Below are 15,707 nucleotides of genomic sequence, written 5' to 3'. Positions count from 1 at the left end.
GGTCTCGCTACACAATGTGTATTTTTTTTTGGCCGCTTTCAAAGTTTTTTCTTTATCTTTGGGTTTTAGCAGTTTGACTATGAAGGCAAACTAGGAGCATGTGTTTATGTTTGGTATTTGATTTGACATTTGTGCTTCCAGGGATTCTCTGAGGTTTTTGTGTTTAATTTGGTGTCTTTCATTAGTTTTGGAAAATTTTTGGTCATAATCCCTTCAAATATTTCCTTCATTTCTATTCTTTTTCTGTGAACAATTATACATATGGTAGGTTGGGTTAACTCTTGGATGCACTGTTGTTTTATATTCCCCACTTATATATATTTTTCTTTTTATTTTAGTTTGGATAATTTTTATTGACTAATTTTTAAAGTTTATTTATATTTGCCTCAGCACTTTCAAGTCTACCCAAGAGCCCCCAAAATGAAGGAATTCTTCATTTTTAATAGCATGTAAATTTTCTTCCATTGGACTGGAGCGCCTATGTAGTATTTTTTCTCTCTCTGGATTCTTTATATCACTCTTATTGAAAGACTGTGTCTCAGTGATTTGAAGTTCATAGGTCTTGACCTCACTGTGTAAGTCAAATTAGCTTTCTGTATTTCTGAAGTTAAATGGTAGAAAAATAATATTGTAAGTATTTTAGAACATGTGATTGAAAATGTACTCCAAATGGTAGATAGAAATTTAGAAATATAATCTCAAGAAATATTTCCATGAACGTGTATTATATTAATTGGTTATTTAATATGTATATTAGAAGGTGGAGACTGGGTATGGTGGCCCACACCTATAATCATAGCACTTTAGGAGGTTGAGGCAGGTGAATGCCTTGAGGTCAGGAGTTCGAGACCAGCCTGGTCAACGTGGCGAAACCCCATCTCTACTAAAAGTATAAAAATTAGCTGACATGGTGGTGTGTGCCTATAGTCCTAGCTATTCAGGAGGCTGAGGTGGGAGAATTGCTTAAACTGGGGAGGCAGAGGTTACAGTGAGCCAAGATCGCACCACTGCGCTTTAGCCTGGGCAGCAGAGTGAGACTTCGTCTCAAAAAAGAAGGTGGAACTAGTTGCAATACTTTTGCAAATAGTGTGCCCTGAAAAGTGGTAATTTATCATCAGAAAATTAAATTTTCATTCTTTTTATTCTCATCTTGTATATTTTTTGGTTATAAAATTGTGTCTATAAATTGTGATAATTTTTCCTTTAGAGAGCATCAGGAAACCAATTTTTTTCTTATTTATTTTCTCTACAGAAAACTGCATCAGCAGTTTGAAATGTATAAGGAACAGGTAAAGAAGATGGGAGAAGAATCACAGCAACAGCAAGAACAGAAGGGTGATGCGCCAACCTGTGGTATCTGCCACAAAACAAAGTTTGCTGATGGATGTGGCCATAACTGTTCATATTGCCAAACAAAGTTCTGTGCTCGTTGTGGAGGTCGAGTGTCATTACGCTCAAACAAGGTACAGAAATGAAAATTACAATTCTCTTCTAGTTAAGCTTATTGTATTTATCCATTTGCGTTACAGAGTATGTTAATTCAACCCAAATAATGCTTTGTTGAAATTAGCAAAAACAATATATTAAAATGCTTGTGGCCAGGCGTGGTGGCTCATGCCTATAATCTTAGCCCTTTGGTAGGCCGAGGTGGGCAGATCACTTTAGCCCAGGAATTCTAGACTAGCCTGGGTAACATGAAACCCTGTCTCTACAAAAAAAAAAAAAAAAAAAAAAAAAAAAAAAAAAAAAAAAAGACACACAAAAATTAGCCAGGCATGGTGGCAGGCTCCTATAGCCCTAGCTACTCAGGAGGCAGAGGTGGGAGGATGACCTGAGCCACAGAGGTCAAGGCTGTGGTGAGCCATGATTGTGCCACTGTACTCCAGCCTGGGTGACAGAGTGAAACCATGTCTCAAAAAAAAAAAAAAAAAAGTTTGGGCCGGGCGCCATGGCTCAAACCTGTAATCCCAGCACTTTGGGAGGCCGAGGTGGGCAGATCACGAGGTCAGGAGTTTGAGACCAGCCTGGCCAATATGGTGAAACCCCGTCTCTACTAAAAAATACAAGAGTTAGCTGGGCGTGGTGGTGTGCGCCTATAGTCCCAGCTACTCAGGAGGCTGAGGCAGGAGAACTGCACTTCAGCCTGGGCAACAGATACTCCGTCTCAAAAAAAAAAGTTTGTGTCAGTAAATTCTTTAGACTTTGCATTTATCTACTTACTAATCTTATCACCTACTTATTTATTTAAGTAATTTTTAAATAGGAAGCTATTGTTTTACATACATTACTTAGACATAATTGTGGAAATTAGTTCCCCTGTGTGATTTCATTTCTTCATTTTCTTCATTAATCCCCATTTTTCATTATTTTGTTTTACTAAGAACCAACCACTTCTAATTGTTTCCCCTGGATTACCTGATTATGATTTTTTTTTTTCTTGACTAGGTACATTGACTAGAAACTGCAGTATAATTTTGAATAAAATGGATGAAAGCAGACATTCCATTGTATTGTTCTTAATCTTAGGGAGAAAGCCCTTAGTCTTCACTATCAGGTATAATGTTAGCTGTACGCTTTTCATAGATGCCATCTATTCCTACTTTGCTGAGTTTGTTGTTGTTGTTTGGTTGGTTTTGTAAGATCAGGAATAGATGTTGGATTTTGCCAAGTGCCTTTTCTCCATCTGTTTAGATTAATCATACATATTTTTATTTTGTTTGTTAATGTGGTGAAATACATTGGTTGATTTTTATATGTTAAATCAGCTTTTATTACTGGGATAAACCCCGTTTTGTCATGATGGATTATCTCTTTTATATATTAATGGATTTGATTTGATTATTTTTGTTTTAGGGATGAGTGTCTTGCTATGTTGCCTAGGCTGGAATTGAACTCCTGGGCTCAAGTGTTCCTTCTGCCTCAGCCTCCCAAGTAGCTAGGATGACAGATACATGCCATGGTGCCTGGCTGATTTAATAAAATTTTGTTTACAACTTTTGCTTCTATGTTCATGAGGCATGTGTCTGTATTATTCTTCCTTGTAATGTTTTTCTTTGGTTTTGGTATTGGGATAATGCTGGCCTGATAAAATGTGTTGGGAAGTATTTCCTCCTCTTCAACATTTTGGAAGAGATTGTGTAGAACTGGTAGATTACACCAGTGAAGGCATGTGGGCATGCAATTTTATTTGTTGGGAAGGTTTTTAAGTAAAGTTTGTTTTCTTAGTGGATATGGGGTTATTCAGGTTATATTTCCTGAATAAGGTTTCATTGTTATATCTTAGTTTGTCTACTTTCTTATAAGTGGTTGAATTTATTGGCATGAACTTGTTCATAGTATTCCATTATTAGTCTTTTAGTATCTATGGAATCTGCAGTGATGCTACCTCTTTCATTCCTGATATTGGTAATTTGTATCTTTTTTGTTCCTGCTCAACCTGGCTAGAGAAGGGATCTTACTCTGTTGCCCAGGCTGGATTGTAGTGGCACAACCACAGCTCACTGCAGTCTTGACCCCCTGGGCTCAGGTAATCTTGTCACTTTGGGCTCCCAAGTAGCAGGGACTATGGGTGTGTGCCACCATACCCTACTAATTTTTAAAATTATTTTTGTAGCGATGGGGCCTTGCTGTGTTGCCCAGGCTGATCTTGAGCTTCTGGCCTCAAGCAGTTCTCCCACTTTGGCTTCCCAAAGTGCTGGGACTACAGGTGTGAGCCACCACGCCTGGCCCAGATTTTTGTTTTATTGATTTTTCTTTGTTGTTGATTTCTGCTTTGATCTTTGATCTTTTTTCTTTTCTTTTTGTTTCTTTTCTTGTCTTGTCTTTTTCTGCTTACTTTGGGTTTAATTTTACCTTTTTTACTTTCTTAAAATAGAAGCTGAGGTCATTGCCTTGATACTTTTCTCCTTTTCTAAATTAGGAGTCACATTTCTATAAATTTTCCCTAAGTACTACTTTACTGGCATCATCACAATTCTCGTGTGTTGTTTCTTCGTTTTATTAAGTTAAAAATACTTTCTCATTTTTCTTTTCTTCTTTTACCTATAGATAATTTAGAAGTATGTTATTTATTTTTCAAATATTGTGTGGTTCCTAGGGATCTTTTTGTTAATGATTTCTAATTTACCTCTCTTGTGGTCTTAGAATATACTTTATATGTCTTGAATCATTTGGAATTTGTTGATACTTATTTTATGGCCCAGAATATAGTTTACTTTGGTAAGTGCTTTATGTGCACTTAAGAAGCATGCATATTCTTCTGTTTTTGGCCAGAATATTTTAAAATGCCCATTCAAGGCCAATTTCATTGATAGAGTCATTTAAGTCTGCTATCTCACTGTTGATTTCCTGCCTATTCTATTAGTTGTTAAGAGAGGGGTTTTGAAATATATAATATGTAGATTTGTCTGTTTCTCCTTGGAGTTCTATTAGTTATAGTTTTATGTATTTTTAGGCTCTGTTTTTAGGGACATAAACATTAGGATTGTTATATTCTCTAGTTTAACAGACCCCTTTTTATTAAGTGATATTCTTTATTTTTGATAATATTCTTTGCTCTGAAATTCACTTGGTCTAATATATATATATATACAGACCAAGTCTCTCTCTCTCTCTCTATCTAGATATGTATTTGGAAATGGAATTGCATATATGTATTGCCTTAGGTATTAGCATAGTATATGTTCTTCTATTATTTTACTTAAAATTTATTTGTTTGAAGTACTTTTCTTATAGCCAGCATATAGTTGGATCTTGCTTTATTATCCAACCTGATAATCTCTTCCTTTTTATTGGATGTTTATAAAATGTACATTTACTGTGATTATGGATATGGTTTCATTTGATAACATCATCTTGCTTTTTGATTTTGTCTTATGTCATCTGTTCTTTGTTTTTTCATTTTTAGCCTTTTTTAAGCCTTTTTTGAGATTACTCAAGTTTTTTTATGATTCGTATTTTCTCCTTTGTTGGCTTAATAGCTGTAACTGTTTTGTTATTTTATTAAGTTATTCAAGATTTGTGGAATACATATTTAAATTATTGTTGTCAACCTTCAACTGATATTACACTATTTCATGTGTATTATAAGAAGCTTACAATAATGTTGGATTCTATGTTACTGGTGTCATATTTTACTTTTATTCATTTTATAAACCCCACAATATATTGTTATTCTTTTTGTATAAAAAGTTTATCTTCCAAGAGTTTCAAATATTAAATAATTTTTGAAAAGAACTATATTTATACTATATTTATTCTTGTAGTTGTTGCTGGCATTGTTTGTTTTTGTAGATCTATAATTATATCTGGTATCATATTTTGTCTGTCTTAAGTATTTCCTTCAGTATTTCTTGAAGGGCAAGTCTGCTGCTAATGAATGGTTTCAATTTTTTTCATGCTGAAAATTTTGCCTTCATTTTTTAAAAAGATATTTTTGCTGATTGTGGAATTCTTGGTTGACAGTTTTTGTCTTTCAGTATTTTTAAATTGAAAATTTATGGATACATAATATTTAATAGTCATACATATTAATGTGGTATATGTGATAATGATAACAATTGTACAATGTGTAATGATTAAATCTGGATAATTGGGATATCTGTCACAGCAGACACTGACCATTTCATTGTTTGGGGAACATCCCAAATCTTTTCTCCCAGCTATTTTGAAATATACAGTGAATTACTGTTAACCATAGTCTCTTTCTTATTGTAACTGAGCACTGACCTTGTGTTTTCTATCTAATTATATTTTTATACCCATTAACCAACTGCTCTTTATTCCCGCTTCCTCCTACCCTTCCCAGCCTCCAGTAATTACCATTCTATTTACTACCTGCATGAAATCAATTTTTTCTTCCCCATATGAATGAGAACATGTGGTATTTGTCTTTCCGGGCCTGGCCTGTTTCACTTAACACAATGACATCCAGTTCCATCTGTGTTGCTGCAAATGAGAGGATTTTATTCTTTTTTAGGGCCGAATAATATTCCATTGTGTATATATACAACATTTTAAAATTCTTTCATCTGTTGATGGTCACTTAGGGTGATTTCCTATCTTGGCTATTGTGAATATGCTTCAATAAGCAGGGGAGTACAGGTATCTCTTCAATACGTTTATTTCCTTTCTTTTGGGTACAGACCCGATAGTGCTGGATCATATGGTGGTTCTATTTTTAGGCTTTTTTCGAGGAACCTCTATACGCTTCTCCATAGTGGCTGTACTAATTTATATTCTTACCAACAGTATACAAGTGTTCACCTTTGTCTGCATCCTTGTTAACAGTTGTTATTTTCTTTTTCATAATTGTGATTTTAATGAGGGTGAGATGATATCACATTGTGGCTTTAATTTGCATTTCTCTGATAATTAGTAATGTTGATCATTTTTTTAATATACCTGTTGGATATTTCTATTCTTTTGAGAAATGTCTATTTATATCTTTTGTCCATTTTTAAATCTGATTATTTTTTATTTTGCTATTGAGTTGTTTGAGTTTTTTGTATATTCTAGTTATTAATCCATTATTAGATAATTTGTAAATATATTCTTTCATTCTGTGGGCTATCTCTTCACTCTGTTGATTGTTTCCTTTGCTAGGCATGATCTTTTAGCTTGATATAATTTCATTTGTCAATATTTGCTTTTGTTGTCTGTTTTTGAGGTCTTATACAATAAATATTTGCCTAGACCAGTGTTTTTTTTTTTTTTTTTATAGTAGTAGTGAAACAGTTTCAGGTCTTAAGATTTAAGTCTTTATTTTGATTTGATTTTTATATATGGTGACAGAATTCTAGTTTCATTCTGCATATGGATACTTAATTTTCTCAGAACCATTATTTAAGAGACAGTCCTTTACCTGGTGTTTATACTTGGTACCTTTGTTGAACATGACTTAGCTGTAGATGCATTGATTTATTTCTGAATTCTGTGTTCTTTTCCCTGAGTCTATGTCTGTTTTTATGCTAGTACCATGCTGTTTTGGTTACTCTAGCTTTATAGTATATTTTGAGGTCAGGTGATGTAATTACTCCAGCCTTTTTTTTTTTTTTTTCCTTTGTCTTGTGGCTAAGAATTGCTTTGGCTGTCTAGCATCTTTTTGGTTCCATTAGAGTTTTAGGATTTTTTTTTTCTGTTTTGTGAAGAATCTTACTGGGTGTTTTTGTTTGTTTTGTTGATCCACTGAGCTCAAATGATTCTCCTGCCTCGGCCTTTTGAGTAGCTGGGACTATAGTATGCATCACCATACTTGGCTGATTTTTTGATTTTTTTTGTAGATATGATGTCTCACTATGTTGCCCTGGCTGGTTTCACTCTCACACTTCTGTCATTGTTTTTTGTTTGTTTGTTTGTTTTGTTTTTAAGACAAAGTCTTCCTCTTTTGCCCAGGCTGGAGTGCAGTGGCATCATCTCGGCTCACTGCAACCTCCACCTCGCAAGTTCACATGATTCTCCTGCCTCAGCCTCTGAGTAGCGGGGATTACAGGCATACACCACCACATCCAGCTAAATTTTGTATTCATAGTAGAGACAGGGTTTTGCCATATTGGCTAGGCTGGTCTCTAACTTCTGACCTCAAGTGATCCACCCATTCAGACTCCCAAAGTGCTGGAATTACAGACATGAGCCACCAGGCCTGGCCTGTTATTGGTATTTTAATAGAGATTACATTGAATATATAGATTGCTTTTGGTAGTTTCAACATTTTAACAGTAGTAATTCTTTCAATCCATGATAATAGGATACTTTTCCTTTTTTTTTGGTATTCAATTTATTTCATCAGTGTCTTATAGTTTTCATGGTAGAGATCTTTCTCTTCTTTAGTTAAGTTTATTCCTAGTTATTTTATTTTATTTTATTTTTGTAGCTACTGTAAATGGGATTGCTTGTTTGATTTTGTTTTCAGATTGCTGCTGGCGTACAGAAATGCTACTGATTTTTGTATGTTGATTTTGTATCCTGTAACTTTACTGAATTTGTTTGAGTGCTAACAGTTTTTGGTGTCATCTTTAAGGTTTTAACATAAGACTGTTATCTGTGTAAAAGTCTAATTTGACTTCTTCCTTTCCAATATGAATTCCTTTTGTATATTTCTGTTGCCTAATTGCTTTTGCTAGAATTTTCAGTACTATATTGAATAAAAGTGGTGAAAGTGAGTATCCTAGACTTGTTCCAGATCTTAGAGGAAAGACTTTTAATTCTTTTTCCCTTCCATATGGTGCTAGCTGTAGGTTTGTCAAATATGGCCTTTTTTATTTTCAGGCATGTTTCTTTTATATCTAGTATGTTCAGAGTTAAAAAATAATTATTAAAAGCGTTTATTGAAATGTACTATCATGACTGTATGGTTTTGGTCTTTATTTCTATGATTATGATGTGTCCCATTTATTGAATTGTGAATGTTGAACCATCTTTGCATTCCTGGGATGATCATGGTGATTGATCTTTATAATGTTTTATTCAATTCAGTTTGCTAGAATGTTTTTCAAGATTTTTGCTTCTATGTTCGTTCTTCAGAGATACTGGCCTGTGGTTGTCATTGTTGTTGTTTTTGTGTCTTTGCCTGTTTTCATTCTCAGGTTAATACTAGCCTCATAGAATGAGTTTGGAAGTAGTCTCTCCTCTTCAAAATTTGTTGGCAGAGTTGGAGTAGGATTGGTATTAATTCTTCTTTTAAATATTTGATAGAATTCAGCAGTGACTCCATGAGGTCTTGGGCTTTTGTTTGATGGACAGACTTTTCATTATGGCTTTAATCTTTTTACTCATATTGGTCTGTTTAGGTTTTCCATTTAATCATGATCCAATCTTAAGAAATGTATCAATTTCTTGTGTATTTTTCAATTTTTTGACATATATTTGTTCATAGTAGTCTCTAATGATCCTTTGCATTTTCATAGTATCAGTTTTAATGTCTTCTTTTTTATCTCTGACTTTATTTATTTTGGTCTCTTCTTAGTTACCTAGTGAGAGGTTTGTTAATTTTGTTTATGTTTTCAAAAAGCCAACTTTTCCTTTCATTTTTCTTTTGTGTTTTTGTCTTGATTTTAATTATTCCTGCTTTTTTATTGTATGTTTTCTTTTATTAATATTGGGTTTGATTTGTTCTTGCTTTTCTAGTTCTTTAACATGCATTATTAGGTTGTTTATTTGAAGTCTTTCTACTTTTTTTGATGTAGCCATTTATTGCAGTAAACTTCCCTCTGCTTTACTGTATCCCATCAGTTTTGGTAATTTAGCATTTCCATTTAAATTTGTTCCAAGAAAGTTTTTAATTTGCTTCTTAATTTCTTCATTGACTTATTGGTCATTCACAAGCATGTTGTTTAATTTCCATGTATATGTACAGTTTTCAACATTCCTCTTGTTACTGATTTTGAATTTGTTCCTTATGGTCAGAAAAGATACCTGATATGATTTTTACTTTAAAAATTTCATTATGACTTGTTTTCTGGCCTAAGACATAATCTGTTCTGGAGAATGTTCTATGTGCTAATGAAAAGAATGTGTAGTTTGTCACAGTTGGATGAAATATTTTGTAAATATCAGTTAGGTCCATTTGGTCTAGAGTTTTAGTTTAATTCTGATATTTTTATTGTTGATTTTTCTGCCTGCATGCTGTGTTCATTACTAAGAGCAGGGTGCTGATGTTCCCCAATATTATTGTATTGCAATCTGTCTCTTCCTTTAGATGTGATAATATTTTCCCTATATATTTGGGTTCTGTGACATTGGTTGCATATAGATTTACAGTTTTTATATCTCTTGAATTGACCCCTTTATCATTAAATAATGCCATTTTTATAGCTTTTTACTTGAAATCTAATAGCTTCTGCTGATCTGTTTTGTTTTCTACTTACATGGAATATCTTTTCCATGTATGTATGTCTTTAAATAAGTGAGTTTCTTGTAGACAACATATAATTGGATCCTTTTTTTTTTTTTTTAATTCATTTTGCTTCTCTGTCTTTTAAGTAGGGGATTTAGGCAATTTACATTCGATGGTATTATTGATCAGTAATCACTACCATTTTAAAATTTGTTTTCTGGTTATTTTGTAATTTCTTTCTTCCTTTCTTTCCTACTGTCTTCTTTTATGGATAAGTGATTTTTTTTTCCTGGTATTATATTTTAATTCCTTCCTTTTTATTTTTAGTGAACCTATTATAGACATTTCTTCATGGTTTCTGTTAGCTTACAAAATACATTTTATAGTTACAGAAAGTTATTTTAAACTGATGACAACTTCCCTTTGATTTCAAAGAAAAGAATCAAGCAAGCGAAGTGAAAACTACACTTCAGCTTCATTTCTCCATTTTGTTTTTGTTATCTCAAATTTAATCTTTTAAATATGCCTTTCTCTCAACAGATTGTTGTGGTTATTATTTTTGGTAGACTTTTAGTCTTCATACTAAAGATACTATATGCGATGATTACAGTTTTAGTGTAGTCTGAATTTGCCAGTGTAGTTACTTATACCAGTGAGTTTTATGCCTTCACAGGATTTTTTTGGATCATTCATTCTTTCTTTTTTTTTTATTTAATTGATTAACTCAATTTTACGTTTTTTTGTTAAATAGGTCTGGTGGTAATGAATTCCCTCAGGTTTTGTTTGAAAACTTTTCTCCTTCATGTTTGAAGGATTGCTGTGTTGAGTACAGAGTTCTCTGTTGCAAGTTTTTCCTCCAGCACTTTGAATATGTCACCTCACTTCCTCTTGGCTGCTACATCTGCTGCTACGTCTGCAGCCAGGTGTATTGGAGTTTTTTTATATGTTATTTGCTTCTTTTCTCTTGCTGCTTTTAAGATCCTTTCTTTGTCCTTGATGTTTAAAAGTTTGATTATTATATGTCTTGGAGTAGTCTTATTTGAGTTGTATCTGCTTGGTATTCTTTGACCTTGTACCTGTATATCCATCTTTCTCTAGGTTTGGAAAGTTCTCTTATTATTTCTTCAAATACATTTTTTACCCAATCTCTTTGGTAGCCTCCTTTACAAGGCCAATGACTCATATATTTGTCCCTTTTAGCCTGTTTTCTAGATCACGTAAGTGTGCTTCATTTCTTTCATTTATTTTCTTTTTTATCATATGTGAATTTTCTAATAGCCTGTCTTCGAGTTACTGATTCTTCTGCTTGATCAATTCCACATGGAGGCATTCTAATGCATTTCTTATTAATCATTGATGTTTCCAGCTCCAGGATTTGTTTGGTTGTTTAATCGGTTCAGTTTCCATGCTGCCTTTTTTTTCTGAGAAATATCTGAATTCCTTCTCTGTGATTTCTTTAAGTTCATTCAGTATCCCCAAAATAGCTATTTTGAATTTCTTGAGAGGTTACGTATCTTTATCACTGCACGGTTGGTTACTGGGAACTTATTTAGTAAATTTGGTGAGGTCATATGTTTCTGAATGTTCTTGATGCCTGTGTATGTTTGTTGATGCCTAGGCATTGAAGAATTAAGTATTTATTCTAGTCTTTGTAGTCTGGCCTTGTTTGTTCCAGTCCTTCAGAGGGTCTTCCAAGAATTGTTGAGGGTACTGAGTATTTACTTAAGCCGGTGGTAACTGTAGCCATTTCAGCACTAGAGGGCACTGCAAGCCCATGTGTGCTGCAAATCCTCGCGATCCAACCCTGATGGACTTGGGGAAGATAAGGTTCCCAGGCAAAGTCTTTAGCTTTCTTCTCTCCCTTTTCCCCCAGTGAAAGGGTCTCTCGCTGCACTGTGTTGCCTGGAGTTGGGGGATGGGTGACTCGGCACCCCTGTGACCATAGCAAGTGACACCATGCTGGGCTATATTCGAATCCCATGGCGTCTCACATCAGCACAGTACAGGGGCTTGCCCAAGGACCCTGGCCACTGTTGCCTGACTGCAACTGATGTTTACGTAGGGCTAAGGCCACTGTAGTCAACAGGTGGTGAAACCTGCTGGGACTTGGGTTTGTGCTGCCGGAGGAAACATATTTCCTTTTGGCCTAGGGTACGCCTGGAAGGGCCATCCGGAAGCAATGGCCAACTGGGAGCTTGGGGATCCTGCCTGGTGGTTTATTTTACTGTAGCTGGGCTGGTACCCAATTGTAAGAAAAAGTTTCCTCTGTTTACTCTAAGAGAAAGGAATCTGTGCGCTGTATTGCCTGAAGTTGGGAGAGGAGTGATGCAGGCATTCTTTAATGGATACAACCAGATAGTTTCGTGCTGAGTTGCACTTGGAGTACACAACTTTCGAGAGCAGTGCAGTGTCAGGGTTCACCCAAGGACTGCAGTTGCTGTGGCCTGAATGCCACTGAAATTTATTTGCGGCTCAAGGCCACTTTTGTTAGCCTGTGGTGAAGTGGGCCGGGGTTTGGGTTCTTTCTGCTGGGGTGGCAGGTTCTCCTCTGCTCCAGGACTTGTTCTAAATGCTCCCTCCAAGGGCACTTGTGGAATTCTGCCTGGTGTTAATGTTCCACTCTAAGCACATATTCTTTCTTCTGGCTATACTCTCTAGGGTTGGGTGAGGAGTGGTGTAGACAATGCTGTTCTTTTCATCCTCTTCAATGCATCTTTTCTTGTTACTATGCTAAAACTAGGTATTGTGATCTCTCACATGATGTTTTAATTTTTTGTGTAAATAGTTGTTCGAAGTTGATGTTCTTGCCAGGGACATGATCACAGGAGATTCTCTTTCACCATCTTGCTCTGCCTTCCCTAAATCATTCTCTCTTTCAATATTTTAAAGGCACTGCTTTTTTGCCTCCTCCCTTTCACTGTTTCCATTGAGAAATATATCATTCTCATCTTTTATTTTCTGTGCATAATGTAGCATTTTTTCACTTGCTGCTTAAGTATTTTTTAACACTAGTTATGTGCAATTAAATTATGTTTTTTCTGGTGTGTTTTTCTTTGTGTCTCTTTCATTTGAGGTTAGTTGAGGGCCTGGGGGAGTTTTGGCCATTATTTTTCAAATATTTTTACTGTTCCCTCCTTTCTCTAGACAGCTTCAAGAATTTCTGTTCCCAATATATTAGGCAACTTGAAATTGTCATACAGTTCACTTATGTTCTTTCCTTTAATTTTAATTTTATTTTTTTCTTTGTGTTTTATTTTGTATTCCTTATATTATTGTGCATTCAAGTTTACTTGTCTTTTCTTCTACAATGTCAAATCTGCTCTTTATAGAATTCAGTGTATTTTTTAATAATTGCAGACATTGTAGTTTCTATGACTAGAATTTTAATTTGGGACTTAAAAAGATATATTCTATGCTCTATGTAACTTTTAAAACATATAGAATACAGTTATAATTATTGTTTCAATATTCTCTTTTGCTAATTCTAACCCCCCTTGAGTCCAGGTTAGTTTTGCTTGGTTACTGTCATTACGGTGTGTGGGGGTTTTTTTTTTCTTCTTTTTTTGTACTTTTTTCATGTGTGGTAGCTTAGGTTGGATGACAGGTGTTGTATATTTTACTTTGTTGGATGTTGGCTATTTTTGTGTTTCTGTAACTGTTCTTGAGCTTTCAGATGTAGTTAAGCTAAATGGAAACAATTTGATACTTGTACACATTCTTTCAGGGTTTGTTAGGTGTGTTTGGAGCAATGCTCAGTTTTAACACTAATTATTCTCCTCTACAGAGGAAAGACTGAGTCTTTAACCAATATCCCATGAATTATGAGTTTTTCCAGTCTTGCTGGTAGGAACAGCTATTTTCTTTCTAATTCTTTTAGATGTTCTTTTTTTTCTTTAACCCCATTCCCTTGAGTGTTTTTCTCACATGTATGTTCACTGATCATTACTAAACTGAAGACTTGAAGAAACCCCTGGAATTCTGTTGGGTTTTGCCTCTGTGCAGCTTTCTGTATCAACTCTGTCTCTTTATATGTTGAGGGTTAGCCTGATGGGGATGGTTTATGGAAGAAAGATGGAGCCAGAGGCAATACTCCCCACTTATCTCATATTTTCCTTAAGTCTGAGGATTTGTAAAGATAATAAAATATAATCTACATTTTAGCTCAAGGAAGACATCCCTGGATTTCTTTCATTAGTTTTTCTACATTTTTATTCAAGCAAGAGACTTGTCATATATAAAGCTTGCCTATATTCTAAACAAAAAGACTATGGAATTTAATTTTTTTTTTTTTCAAATTTGATCATCATGCTTAGTTGCCTTATGTAGAAGGCTTTTGTTCTCAACAGGTACTAAATACATTTCTTTGATTTATCATAGCCCAAAAGGATTAATCTCAGTGAAAGCTCGTCTTACTAAGCTTATGAATTAGAATAATGAGAACACAAATATTACATAGCTTATGATTTAATTATAAAGCTATTTAAAAATTCTCTTAATGATCTTTTAAGAGAACACAATAAAATAACCTTTTGTTTTAATTTTGAGGCTCTTTCATGTGGAGCCATCCTTAACATTTAATTAATTCTCTTGAAGTACATTTAGGACATAGAGAATAAATGAAGGGCAGGACATATGGAAGTACCAACACAACAAAATTTTATGAAATATTGGTTCTCTTTGTTTCCTTTAAAGATGATACCCTTTTAATAAATAAAAGCCATATATTTAGTCAAGTGAAAAAATAATGACTTTATAAGGAAACAATTACTTTGTAATTATTGGATAGTGATATTAGAAAGACATTAAAAGTAATTTACAATAAGGATTATTTTAAGCGTCAAAGTGTGGCAACTTTAACTTTTTGTTTCTTTTGCTTTTTGGTAAGAAAAATATATTACAACCTGCTTAATCACTAATTTTGAAAAAAATAAATAATGTACCTTTTCCATAATTGTATTATTTAACATAAAATGTAACATGAATTTTTTCACTTCATAAATTATCAGATTTTAAGCATAATGACATAATTTTGTAATGGTTATAAAGGAAAGTGATTTTTAAATTTTTTATTTTATTTTTAGAAAGTGATTCTTAAGCAAGTTCTTTGAAATATATTAATATACATTGCCAATTTGGGGGTTGTTTCTCTTTGGGAATCTCTAGGTGAGTTCACAAGTTCTTCATATTCTGAAATATATTACAGCAGTCTTGAAAGTGAGATAGTATATCGCTAATGTGGAAGGAATGGTTTTTGGGAGTAAGTGGTGTGAATAACTTCAAGGGCAAAGTTTTTAGTAGTGTGTTCTTAAAGCTGATCTACCTTAGAACACTTTCTTTTTTGTGAATCTTTCTTTTTCAACTCACCTTTACAACTGTTCTATTTTTCAAAAGAAAGGTACATTCCTCAACCTTACCTATTCTGAATCTAGCTTTTATATAGTACATTGGCTCAGGGTGTAGAAATCTCTGGGGCACCACGCAAAGTGACAATTCCAGAATGTGTTGTCCTCAGGGAGAGTTCAGAGGCAAAGCAATGAGAGGGTTTGTAAGAAATATAGAAGGGGCGGATCACGAGGTCAGGAGATCGAGACCATCCTGGCTAACACAGTGAAACCCCGTCTCTACTAAAAATACAAAAAAAAAAAAAAAAAACTTAGCCGGGCGAGGTGGCAGGCGCCTGTAGTCCCAGCTACTCTGGAGGCTGAGGCAGGAGAATGGCGTGAACCCGGGAGGCGGAGCTTACAGTGAGCTGAGATCCGGCCACTGCACACTCCAGCCTGGGTGACAGAGCGAGACTCCGTCTCAAAAAAAAAAAAAAAAAAAAAAAAAGAAATATGGAAGGGGGCAGCGCCTTATTTAATTCAGGCAACAGATT

At 34.4% G+C, this 15,707-nt stretch overlaps 1 protein-coding gene across 34 annotated transcripts in view; it reads left to right on the top strand.

Annotated features, from left to right (window-relative positions):
* LOC105476014 (regulating synaptic membrane exocytosis 2) overlaps positions 1 to 15,707 on the top strand; it is a 763,868-nt gene that overhangs the window by 180,911 nt on the left and 567,250 nt on the right. For all 34 annotated transcript variants that reach the window (XM_024791003.2, XM_011731614.3, XM_024790996.2 and 31 more), the window contains one exon: positions 1,253 to 1,463. In XM_024791003.2, coding sequence (XP_024646771.1) covers positions 1,253 to 1,463 — 211 coding nt within the window. The remainder of the gene's footprint in view (positions 1 to 1,252; positions 1,464 to 15,707) is intronic.

This window comes from Macaca nemestrina, chromosome 8 (genome assembly GCF_043159975.1).
Source record: "Macaca nemestrina isolate mMacNem1 chromosome 8, mMacNem.hap1, whole genome shotgun sequence".
NCBI lineage: Eukaryota > Metazoa > Chordata > Mammalia > Primates > Cercopithecidae > Macaca > Macaca nemestrina.
This window is presented reverse-complemented; position numbering and strand designations above follow the sequence as displayed.